This window comes from Anser anser (assembly GCF_964211835.1).
Source record: "Anser anser genome assembly, chromosome: 1".
In the NCBI taxonomy this organism is placed as follows: Eukaryota; Metazoa; Chordata; class Aves; order Anseriformes; family Anatidae; genus Anser; species Anser anser.
Window position 1 is genome coordinate 66203893 of NC_139720.1, and position 12968 is coordinate 66216860.

Sequence of the window (12968 nt, forward strand, 5' to 3'; positions counted from 1 at the left end):
CTGTATCAATTATCAGACTTCATATTAGACACTTGCCTTGGGGTAGAAGAAAGTAGCTTAACATTTAGTAGGCTCCTTGCTTTTTTTCCTCTTCCTCCTCCTAAAAAAGGGACCTAGCTTCTGAGTCTTTCCATGCTCTTTGAATCCATAGTCACAGAAGAGCAAAGAAGAAGCTAGATGGATTTTTGTGAGTGCTAAAAGTTTTCAAACTTGTGGTTTTCTAGATTATTCTGAGTAAAATTTGACAAGGTGCCTCTTCAGTAAAGGAGGAAAAAGAGACTGTTGCTTTGGTTTTCTTTCAGAACAGAAAGATAAAACTAGAGAATTAAAGGAAGGGGCACTTGACTGGTGAAATCTTAGATGATAGCTTGTTATCGCCCTGGTAGTTAGAAGGGGGGATAAGGGGGATTCTATCATTTGTTATAGTAGACTGAGCTGTTAAAACAAACAAGCAAAACAAAAATATTTGTCAGTAAAAAATAAATAAATTACTTTTACAACAAGTACAGGATCATGTCTCATTAAAAAAAGAAACAAAAAACCACAAAAGCAAGCAAACAAACAAACAAAAACAATCTGAATTATGTTCACTGAAAAACATAGCATTTTCAAAAAGAAAAATAGTCTTTAGAGGCTTCTGTTGTCACATGGCACGTACGAGACAATTGAGTGACCAGAAGCATGGGTTTATGAAAGCCAAGTCCTGCCTGAGTGACCTGATCTCAAGGTGACTTGCTTAGTAGGTAAGAATGCTATTTACCTGGATTTTAGTAAAGTGTTTGACACCTTCCCAACAGTATTCTGCTAGAGAAACTGGCAGCTTATGCCTTGGACAGGAGTACGGTTCACTGTGTGAAGAACTCTACTCTGCGCTGGTGCGGCCTCACCTCGAGTACTGTGTGCAGTTCTGGGCACCACAGTATAAAAAGGACATGAAACTGTTGGAGAGTGTACAGAGGAGGGCTACGAAGATGGTGAAAGGCCTGGAGGGGAAGACGTACGAGGAACGGCTGAGGTCACTGGGCCTGTTCAGCCTGGAGAAGAGGAGGCTGAGGGGAGACCTCATCACAGTCTACAACTTCCTCGTAAGGGGGTGTCGAGAGGCAGGAGACCTTTTCTCCATTAACACCAGTGACAGGACCCGCGGGAACGGGGTTAAGCTGAGGCAGGGGAAATTTAGGCTTGACATCAGGAGGGGGTTCTTCACAGAGAGGGTGGTTGCACACTGGAACAGGCTCCCCAGGGAAGTGGTCACTGCACCGAGCCTGTCTGAATTTAAGAAGAGATTGGACTGTGCACTTAGTCACATGGTCTGAACTTTTGGGTAGACCTGTGCGGTATCAAGAGTTGGACTTGATGATCCTTAAGGGTCCCTTCCAACTCAGGATATTCTATGATTCTATGATTCTATGAACTGGCTGGATGGCCAGGCTCAAAAAGCCACAGTGAATGGAGTCCGAGCCAGCAGATGGCTGGTCACCAGTGGTGTTTTCTAGGCCTCAGTCATGGAACTGGTTTTGTTTAACATTTTCCTCAATGATCAGCATATGAGGGGATCAAATCCACCCTCAGTAAGTTTGCAGACAACATCAGGTTAGGTGAGAGTGTGGATCTGCTTGAGGGCAGGAAGGCTTTGCAGAGGGATCTGGATCGGCTGGATCAATGGGCCACATCCGAGAACAGGACCTTCAGCGAGGCTCTGTGCTGGGTTCTGTACTTGCGTCCTAACCTGATGCAGTGGTACAGGCCTGGGGAAGAATGGCAGAGGAGGACCTGGGCGTGCTGGTCAACAGCTGGCTGAATGTGAGCCAGCAGCATGCCCGGGTGGCCAAGAAGGCCAAGATTGTCCTGGCCTGCATCATCAATGGAGTGTCCAGCAGGACCAGTGAAGTAACTGTTCCTCTGTACTCAGTGCTGCTGAGGATGCACCTTGAATATTGTGTTCGGTTTCAGACCCCTCACTACAAGAAGGTTGTTGAGTTCCTCAAGCATGCATGGAGAAAGGCACTGAAGCTGGTGAAGGGACCAGAAAGCAAGATTTGATGAGTGGCTGAGGGAACTGGGGCTGCTCAGTCTGGAGAAGAGGAGGCTAAGGGGATACCTCATTGCTCTCTACAACTACATGAAAGGAGGTTGCAGTGAGGGTGTTGGTCTGTCAAATGAAAAGGATATGAAGAAATTGTCTAAGGTTGCACCACAAGAGGGTTAAGTTGGACATTAGGAAGGATTTCTTCACGGAGAGGGTGGATAGTCGGGCAGGCATTGGAATGGGCTGCCCAAGGAAGTGGTGGGGTCCTCATGCCTGGAGGTATTTAAAGACATGTGGGCATGGCACTAACAGATGTAGTTTAGTGATGGGATTTGATGGGTCTGGTTGATGGTTGGACTTTATAATCTTGAAGGTGTTTTCCAACCTAGGTGATTCTGTGATTGCTTTCTTTGAAGTAAGTAATGGAAGACTGGTGATGGTTCTGCCTACTTCATGTTTGAACATTCTACCACGGGGTTTTGAGCCCGTGTGTATTAAAGGCTCACTTTTCAAATGAAACATACTGACTGCGTGGGCCACTCCATCACAGAGGCTTGCTGAGGCCACAGTGGCCACCACTGCCCTGCCTTTGGTGCGGGCCCTATAAAACAGGACCCCTGCAGCTGGCCCACCATTCGCTGAGCATCTAGGCCCTCTGACTGCCAGCTTGTGCGGCAGGAAGGAGACTAGAAGAGCAAGGCGAGCAGCAGGCCTCCTTGGTGTGCGAGGACAGCAATGCAGTCTGGTGAAGCACCAAGAAGGAATGCACCTGACCAGAAGGAGATGTGTCGTGGGCGGAGGGATAGCACCAGCGACACAAGAGACACCAGTGCCCAAGGGACCTCTGGTGCCCAGCCCACAGACACATATAGACGGTATCACTGGCACCGCAACGATGCGGGGAACAGGCTGGACTCTCAAACACCCAGTGATAGGGGGCCTGGGCCTTACCATAGGAGCAACGGTGATGTGGGGCAAAGACGGGAGCATCAGGCAGAGAGCCGCGGGGAGCAGAGGCGTGCCCATAGCCCAGAGCACAGTGTGGGACCCAGTAATGGCCGTAAGCCAGAGGGCAATGTTGGACCCATGCATGAAAATCAAGCCGACAGTGGCATGGGACCGAGGTGTGGAACTGGACGACCCCCTGGTTCGGCACCCTGGCCTAAGAACATTCCGGATGGAAAGCATCCCGTTTGGGCAGTCCCGGGCAAGGACTGGCTTAGCCTTCTGCCCAACACCATGGAGCCCATGGAGCTGGATCCACCAGTTGTGGAGGAACGGATGGAAGTGAATCCACCTCTGCCAGAACAGACCTGGGACTACTGTGGCATGTCTTTGTGCTCTGCCATCTGAGAGCACCAACAGCATCGCAGGAGTGCCCAGCGAGCCCCCTACTGGTTGCTCAGGCTCCATCGCAAGCATTAGCTTGGAGCCACCAAACACCACGGACATCCTGCAGGCTTACCTGCAAGATGTCCTGGCAATAAAAAAATCTGGCTGATTCTCAGGGGTTGTGTCAGTGCTTCTTTTTTTTTTTTTTTTTGGGGGGGGGGGGTGGGGAATGGGCTAAAGTTGCACCAGGGGAGGTTTAGGTTGGATATTAGGAAAAACTTCTTTACCGAAAGGGTTGTTAGGCATTGGAATGGGCTGTCCAGGGAAGTGGTTGAGTCACCATCCCTGGAGGTCTTCAAAAGACATTTAGATGTAGAGCTTGGTGATATGTTATAGTGGAGGACTTGTTAGGGTTAGGTCAGAGGTTGGACTAGGTGATCTTGGAGGTCTCTTCCAACCTAGGTGATTCTGTGATTCTGTGACTGACAGAAAATAAATATTATTTCAGGTCATTGTTCTGCTGAATAAATTACTGATTTTTATAGCAATACTATAGTGAATTTCATACTTGTTCATTCATTAATCATTAGGCATAGATTGCCTCTTTTAAATGTGAATAGAAGTCGTAATTGAAAACAAAAAATACATTGTTTTGTACTCCTGGAAAAAATACTATGGTTGTACTGGAGTATGAAAGATCATATCCTTTAATTAACACTATTCCTCTTGCTGTGTTTTCTCCATCTTATCAGAAGATGGCAAATTGTATCATACAGGGAAATGATTCTGGAAAAGCCTTGCAAGCGCCTGATCAGTTTTACTAGGCATATATTTATCTTATAAGGCTGAGCTTGGCTCTCAAAATACTTCCATTCAAATCTGTCAGATTTTGTTCAAATCTGTCCAACCTCTTTCAGAGTGGTGGGTATTGTCCAGATAGCACAACTGCCTGCATAAAGGCCTGCTGGTTACAGTGGTGGCAAAGAATACTGTGCTCTGGGCTCTCCTGGGCCTCACCTGAGTTAATTATTTCCTAGCGCAAACAAGCTGTGTACCAGAAGGAACAGTTGGGTTGTTGTGCACACACATCTGCATTAGAGTAATCTTGGAGCTCACAGTGCTTGGAGGGGAAATCATAGAAATCTCTATTCCAGTGCCTAGATCTTTTGTATGTCTAAGAGAGTGCATATCGAGGAAAGATCTTATCAGGAGGGCAGAGGGTTTCCAGTAAACTCTAGTGAAACAAGATATGTTCACATGGAAAGAATGTATATAGGGTGAATTTAGAGGGAAGAGTTATCCTAAGATTAATCTGATGTTGACAGGGAATTATTATTGCTTATTCCCAACCTGGGAATCCATTGTGCTGGATGTTTTACCAATGTAGAATAAGCGTCTGTCCCTTTCTTGGAAAATTTATAATCTAAATAAAGTTGGCAAAGCTATAAAAATTTACCATGCAGAATCCCCAGTTAATTTCCAAGTGTAAATATTTAACCTAGAAGCATTCATTACTTGACGTGAAAGGAGCTTGTGCACTTGCTCTCTTCATTGAGATGGACTTGTTTTTTCACACTGCTGGTAGCTCACAGCATCTTTTTTACATTAATGGTGTGCAGCAAAAAGAAAGCTCAGTTTGGAGGGGGGAGATAAAGGAAAACAAAGATCTAGTTGCAAATGAAGTATGGTTCTTGAATAAGATCTTTTGTTTAGATTATAAAAAATGTTTAGTCTCAAATACAGTGAATGAACTGTCTTAAATCATGTATCCTTTGTGTGTGTTCTGAAACTCCAAAACAATTTACAGCAAAAATTCTTTAACTCTCTTATCTGGGCTAACTACTACACGCAGAATTTTAGTCTGACGTGATGTTTAAAAGTGTATGTGTATGTTATAAAGTCTGTTGTAGCAAAAACCACAGTTAAGGTTGCAATTCAGCTTTCACTGTATCTGCTATGGCTACTTGCAAATTACTTCCAAAAGATTTTTTTTTTTCTGGAAAAAAAGTCACTTTCATAGTTAACTGTCAGAATTAATGTCTTTCTTTTCTTAGCCACTGGGAAAAGAAAAAAGGCAAAATATACAAATCATCTTTTTGGGGGGTTGAATTGTGTGTGTGTGTGTAGTCTTGCATCAATGAGGAAAGCCAACAGACAATTTAATGATTTAATTTTCTGAAAAAGACTGTTTTCTCAATAAAAATAAGTTGGCTTATTTCACTTCAGGATTTTAAACTTTGTGTATGGCTAGTTATTGTGCTGAGATGCTGAAAGAATTTTAGAAAAATATGTTTGCAGAGTGAGGTCTTAAAACCAAAGAAATTAAGTTCCAGGGTTCTCCCTCTCTCTGAGGGATGAGCACACGTATAAATCTTATGGTGTGCTGACAGAGCTGTGATTACCTAAAGGTTTGAGTCAAGCAGGGTATGTTCAGAAGGTGGTGGTGGTTCTCTTTTTGATAGATAATTAATGGGGGGGAAAATACAGAAAATTTCTGTGCAAAGGCCCTTCGTCAGTCAAATTTGTGTAAGTCTAACAGGAGAAATGACTACTCACTACAAATCTTGTGATGCCAGAGGAATGGCTGGCCTGGTTTAAAAGACTTAGAGCGTGGGAGGTACTACTAGCAATCCAGGAGATCAATACATAGATGATATTGCCGCTATTGTTAGAAAGTGTTTTCCTAATGTATATCCTAATTTTTTTCTTATTGCAAAAGCCATTGCTTCTTAAGCAAGAAAACTCACTGTGAGTATAGTGATAGATTATTCCCCTTCTGTTTTTTGAAACAACATATGTATGTTTTTAAAAATATTTTTATACATATGTGTTTTATATAAAATATTTAACTTACCATGTCCTCTTCTCCATCAGTCCAAGTTCTGGCCTTCTCATTTCTGTCGCTTTGCATTAGAGTTCATATTTTGGTTGATCTCATTGCTCTCTTCTAGACAGCCTGAACTGAGTCACACCCTTCCTGAAGTGTAGAACCTGAAGCTGCCCATGAAATTTCAGCTGATGCCCTGACAATGCTGAGCACAGGAAGAGAAGGATCACTTGTGTTGCATAGATTGTATACCTGCTTATATGTACTACACTGAGATGTTTGCATTTTGTGGCGAGAAAGCAGTATGACAGTATCAACTCCTGTTCTTTTTGGCATCCAATATAACCCCCAAGGCCTTTCTGAAAATAATTTGGGTAGATGATTCATTCCGCTTAAATGCACTATGTTTTCCCCTGCTGAACTCTGTGCTATTTTTAAGACTCTCCAATTCATGAAGCTTATTTTGAATTCAAATTCTGTCCTTCTGTGTATTTGCTGTACCTCCCAGCTTCACAGTTACATACACATTTAATAACACTATTCACTATTTCATCATCCAGATCATTAATGAAGACGTTGAACAGGATTAAATCCAGGGCAGGCATTTGGATATCTCCATATGACATCCTCCAAATTAGACTATGTACCATTGGTAACTGCTCTCAGGCACCCACTGTATGGTCATTGTACTTGTACTGTAACATTTCTTTTTTTCTTACTCGTATGTTCCTAGCATCCTTGTCAAATTGTTATACAAGAGCTTATGAAATTATTAATAAAGTCAGGAGACGTGGCAACTGCTGCTTCTGTCATGCCTGTGAATTGTGTTACACTATTGTGGAAGGAGTTGGTTTCCTTTTACACAATGTGAAAATTAATGTGTATTCATGACAGATGCATGTCTGCTGCTGTTTTTTTTCCTTGTCCTCCAGGCACTTGCTAACACTTTCTACTTATTCTGTATTATTATTTATTTCTGCATGCTGAAGCTCAACTGAATATAAATTTGTGCCCCTTCCCCACTTTTTTTTTTTTCAAATGGGATTGACATTTGCCCTTTCTCAGATCTCTCCTGTACTCTGAGATGAAAACTGCAGCTAACAGCTTTGAGATTATTTCAGAAATCTTTAATATTTTAGGATGCTGTACCTAATGTACAGGCTTTCAGCTAGCATCCTACTTATTTAAGCACTTTCTAAACTTATTCTTTCTCTTTACAGGTGGAAATTATACCTGTTTTATTTTGAAAATTAATTGTGCTAGTCACCAGCTCTTGAGCAGTCTTTTTTTTTTTCCTGTAGCGAAAATTGATGCAAAAAGGACATATAACACTTAAGCCTTATTGACATCATCTCTTGAATGCTCTCTGTCTCCATTGGTTAATGGATCAATGTTTTCCATGTTCTTTGTATTATTAACAGATGATAACATATGGTAGTTTTGTTTTTCATGTTCCTTGTTAGGCACCTCTTACCTCAGTCTCGTAAACATTTTCCCTGTGTGCTTGAGTTCGCCTTACATGATCTTTGTAGTGCTACCAGTTTCTTACTTTGTGTGTGATTGTTCTTGGTGTTCAGCTAAGATATTGATTTAACCAATTTTGTCTTTTACTGTACTCATTTTCCATCTACTTTGGGGAAAAATACAATTGTGCAACATCATTGTTTCAAGGTTTGCATTTTTAGGATTCTGCTGTTTCTAGCGATGGAGGGACAGGGGAAAAACAGCGAAGCCGCACACTGGCACTGCTCTATTTTCTTTTGAAGAATTAATCTAAGCACAAGTTTCTCTATAATAAATGTGTGGCTAAATAGATAAATTCAACAAATTTACAAGTTGCAATTCCATCATGCCGTTAACTTTACCACTTCTCATAGAGAATGGTCACTGCTTAGATTTTTTTTTCTTTAAATGCTGCTGTTAATTAATAGGTGGCATGACAGATGTACATTATTAGAATGCAAATGGCACTTAAAGGCTTTAATGGTCATCACTATTCAACATTTTGATTATTTAGTTGTAGGCTTACAGTGTCAGGCATTTTGTAGAACATGGTTCATTTCTTGTTGTATAGCAACCTTATCTGTTGCTTTTCTGACTTAATTCTGATTTTGAAAGCTGTATTTCTGTTACTTTGACATTTGAAATGGTTCTAAGTCTTTGCAGAAATTAAAGTCTATACCAAAGACCTTGGAATCTAATTTGTTCATTTATATGGACTTTTCTGTTTAATTAATATTCAAACATTTAAATTCATGATCCATAAGAGAAGTACTTGAGAGAGAAGAGTTTTGTGCACCAGCTGGACGCAGTCAATGGCACAAATTCTTGCTAAAGGTTGATAGGGATTAGCAGGGTGGTGATGTTGCATATCCCAGTGCTTAGTGAGTTATTCCCTTTGGGTGGGGGCTGAATCTCCACTTCCCATTTCTGGTCAACTTCCAGCTTCATAACTGCATAAATAAATGTGATTAAAGTGATTTAGGTATACTGAAACTTTATTTGTTGTGGAGAAATAGAATGAAGTATTTTAACTGCTACATTGCAAAATGAAATAGCAGTTCCAGTAAGTGCAGCTCTCAAGTTACAGCTGCACTACAGTTTTGTGGTGTTTTCTCCCTGCAAATTTGGCTATGCTGTCCTTGAAAATAGTTTGCTCAGTTCTTCAATGTACTTTTTGTGGAGCTGTGTGAGCTTCACTCTTTAATTTAATCCATTTCTCTAAACTGCCTGTAGATCAAGTCATTTGTCACTGCTGTTAGTTATTTAGTAGATAGTCTGTAGCCTCCGAGCTTCATAAAACAGACAGATCTTTATCAGTAATCAATATTTATAATATTTGTTGATATAAATCTGTCATTACTGGCTCATCTTTTGAAGTTAATTTGAGATAAAGCACTTTATTATGGGACTAGTGATTGTGGTAGAAGCAAAAGTAATGGAACCACCAGAAGCTGTATCCTTAAGTTTGCTGGCACATCAAAGTCAAAACGCATAGACCCGTATCCTCCTGTGAAACGTAACTAATAAGCAATAGTAATGGAGAAGCTTAACATGTTCCCAAATTGCAAAAACCTCTTCATTAAGATGCAGCAGCTGTTTATTTTCAGGACCACATGGTCTAGTCAGCATGATAGTCAGCACAGTGACTATGGATCAGCAAGCTTACTTCTACTGGAAAATACACACATCTTTCTTATCTGCTCTAATGGGTTAGTATTAAAGAAGAGCTGGAGTTGGGAGAATAATTAGAGTAATTTTCCATTTATTTCTTCCCAGCCTGCCTCAGGCTAGGAAGGTCAAATGGATGCTAAAGAGGAAAACTGCATCTGAAACTAGTCTGGAAAAAAAACATGTATCCTAGGAGCAGTGCTCTGTACAATTTGCTTAGTCTTAGAAAACTAACTAAGTTTGTCTGCCAGTTGATTGCCTGCTTCATCTAGGAAATCTGCTTAGTCCGTGTGATTCTTAAAGCTATTTTTCTTCAGTTTCAAAATCTGAGACAAATTTTGAATTAACTATTTCCCATTTCTTGCTTCTTTCAGCTTTCTCTTTCACATATCAGTCATATTATTCACCAGCTTCCTTTGGCTGGTTTGCAGCTAGGAGGCTTTTCAGTGACAGAGACAAGCTCTCGATTTTCCCGCTATGCAGTGAAACTTTGACAGCCTGCAAATCTCAAGGCAGTGCCTGACATAAAATAACGTCTGACTCTATCATGTCCTTCCTTGCAATTCAGTGAGATGAACTTCAAGATCTTGCCTGCTTTCTGGGGAGGGAAATCTCTTGTAGCACTGTGGTTGTCAATCTAATTATATTTATCTTACCTGCTTTAATTCATTTGTAATGCAGTCATTGCTGTGATTTCTTGGCATTGCACATCTGGCTATAAAATATTCATCTTGGGTAGTTATTTTATTTCAAAACCTTGAAATGTTGTGCTTGTTCCCCTGGTTTTGATCATCTTTCATCCAAGAGTTTAAGGAAAGCAGATAGTCATGTATTCTTCTGTTTGCTTTGTCCACCGGTCTATAGGAGCCCATCTGATCTATCTGATAACACCATATTTCTACCTTAATCTAAAGTCAAACACAGTCAATAGTAGACTTTGAATTGCATTGAAATAAAAGGTGATCTGTCTCCTTCCCTGGCTTTCTACTATTCATCCTGTCAGTGTGCACTTTTCTGAAGTGTAGTCTCTTCTGATCAGAGGCAAGGGAAACATTCTCATTGAAGAGGCACAGGTGGCTTAATAACCGTCTTTACTGAAACAATGGAATGATTGCAGTAGCTTGAGAAGGTGCTTTTAATTTATTGCACTGTTAAGACCTTTGACGTATCATACACATCAGCTGACATATATATTCTGTTATTAAGATTGAGAGAAAGCATATGATTGTTCAGTTTCAGCCAAAAGAGGTGCAATACATGGGGCTGCCAGGTCACAGCTTAAGAATGACAAGAGTCAATACATGCTTTTTAAGTGAGTGTTCCTCTATTGATTTTTCGGTAGTCCAGCTATCTTAAAATCAGTTTTCAGGATAAGGAATTAGTTCCAGTCTTTAAACATATGTTGGTTGGTCTAAGCTATATGTACAGCATCCTTTTAGGACATAGAAGCTGTGAACCCTGCCTTTATGTTCCAGTTACTGCTTCAGTGTTCCTTCTAGTCAGGCTTATACATACGCACTGTTTGCAGAGACAATTTCATTGTTGAAATTTCACTTTATCTTAAAGTAATATTGAAAATGTAACGTTTTTCATGATAGACTTGAGAGTATCATTTGGCTTCTTTGCCACATACCAAATAGCATAGTGTTCAATGCCTGTGTGATAGTGATGAGAACTAGCCTCACTTTTTGAGCTTTCAAATAATCTAACTTGCTGAAAGTACGGTTAAAAAATGAAAAGAGAGACGATTTCTTTTCTGTTGAAGCTCTGGAGTGTGTATTGGTTGGAGGCACTTGAACAGCAGTGCCCATTGGGTCTTGTTGGGAGACTCTTGCTAGACGAATGACTGCACAGTAGTAACTCTTTAGAATGGGGAGCTTGAATTGGAGGAGCAAAATCCTAGTAAGCAGATAACCTACACTTATCCTTAACCTCAGAGTTTGATTTTACTGATACTTATGATTTAAAAAACAAAACAAACAAAAAAGCACTGTTCTCTTTTCTGCTGTTTAGAAAAAAAATCATCACAATTTTTTTCTCCTCTCCTTTCACAGGTTCCAACTATGGGAGTCCCCGTCCAGCTCATGCCAACATGAATGCCAATGCAGCTGCAGGGCTTGCCCCAGAGCATATCCCTACTCCAGGGGCAGCTCTGTCCTGGCAAGCTGCAATTGATGCTGCCAGGCAAGCCAAATTGATGGGTAGTGCTGGCAATGCAACAATATCCACAGCTAGCTCCACGCAGAGAAAACGGCAGCAGTACGGGAAACAGAAAAAACAGGGTACCACCACAGCTACACGTCCTCCCCGGGCACTGCTGTGTTTAACACTGAAAAATCCCATCCGGAGGGCATGCATCAGCATCGTCGAATGGAAATATCCTTTTTGATGTTCGTCTTTGGAAAAACAGCAACTTGTTAGTGTGTGTCAGGTGCTATTCATAAGTATGAGGAAATCAATACATTAAGTGGAAAGGCACCACTGGGAACGTAAAGTACATGAGTAGTATCTGATATTTTAACTGAGATATTTTATGCTGGGGAAAAAATGTTTCGGACTGAAACTGTAACCATACCCATGTGTAAGAAACTGCCAGAAGCTTAAATGATAATGGTTAGGGGCTGAATTCTACTCTTTTAAAAACATGTGCCTGAAGCTTAAATCAGTGGGAGATATGTGAGGTGTCTGAAGCCAGTTAAACTAGGAAGTAGGGAAGTAGAAAATAGTGAAAAAGAAAAATAGCTAAAGTAATCCTGCCACATGCTCAAATGCAGTATGAGGCCAGATCTAGTAGGCTGAACAAGAGACAGACTGTCACAGATGATGGATGATAACCACTGACACGGAACTGCAGAAGGCAAGGGTCAGTGCTGCTTTCCTGGAAAGTCAACGAGAGTTTGGCTGTTGGCTTCATCGTGTGGAAGGAGCAAAGTCTTTTTAGTCAGCCAAGGCTGATCAACAAAAGCTGGAATTTGTGAATTTTGTGTGAAATACAAACAGAAATAAAAATATACCTCCCCTGCCTCCCCAAAGAGAAACCAAGACTGACCCTGAACAGTAATCATCAGTAAATCACAAGCTAATGGGGTTCTTCAGTAAATGGAAAAGAAAAAGTATTGTTAGGGGTAGATAAGCACTTCAGAGAAAGGCCGTACAGAACTCAGCAGTAGTTAATATGTTAAAAAATATATAAATACTAATTAAAAAAGTCATTTAAGACAATGTGATAATATTGTTCCTTTGGGGATCTGGTGGGACATTATAAAGATGTAAGCAGAATATGATCATATTAGGTCTTGCTGACATGGATATCTGTTTTCAGAAGAACTTGTTAAAAATACTCTTGTCAATTGTTAGATATCCTTAAAGTTCCTGCCTGCCTATTCCTTTCTTCTGATGCTAATTTTTAATCCCCTTGATTAAGGTTGCTACTGTTCATCCCTTTTGGCATAGCTTTCATACTTTAAGCATAAGATGATGGATGATGACTAACAGGATGAAGCTGAATATTGGTTTACTTGCCAGCACCCCAGTGACCATGTCTTTAGAGAAAGAGCAGAGTGACATTTGATAAATGAATAAGATCAGCAATGAACGATGGGGATGATG

General features: G+C 40.9%; 2 protein-coding genes across 51 annotated transcripts in view; both read left to right on the forward strand.

Annotated features, from left to right (window-relative positions):
* LOC310892960 (uncharacterized protein) overlaps positions 1-12968 on the forward strand; it is a 284028-nt gene that overhangs the window by 222762 nt on the left and 48298 nt on the right. The gene's annotated exons all lie outside the window — the stretch shown is intronic.
* The window catches only part of CACNA1C (calcium voltage-gated channel subunit alpha1 C), a 494083-nt gene that overhangs the window by 72908 nt on the left and 408207 nt on the right, over positions 1-12968 (forward strand). For all 50 annotated transcript variants that reach the window (XM_083821259.1, XM_083821285.1, XM_083821290.1 and 47 more), the window contains one exon: positions 11414-11735. In XM_083821259.1, the coding sequence (XP_083677385.1) occupies positions 11414-11735 (322 nt within the window). The remainder of the gene's footprint in view (positions 1-11413; positions 11736-12968) is intronic.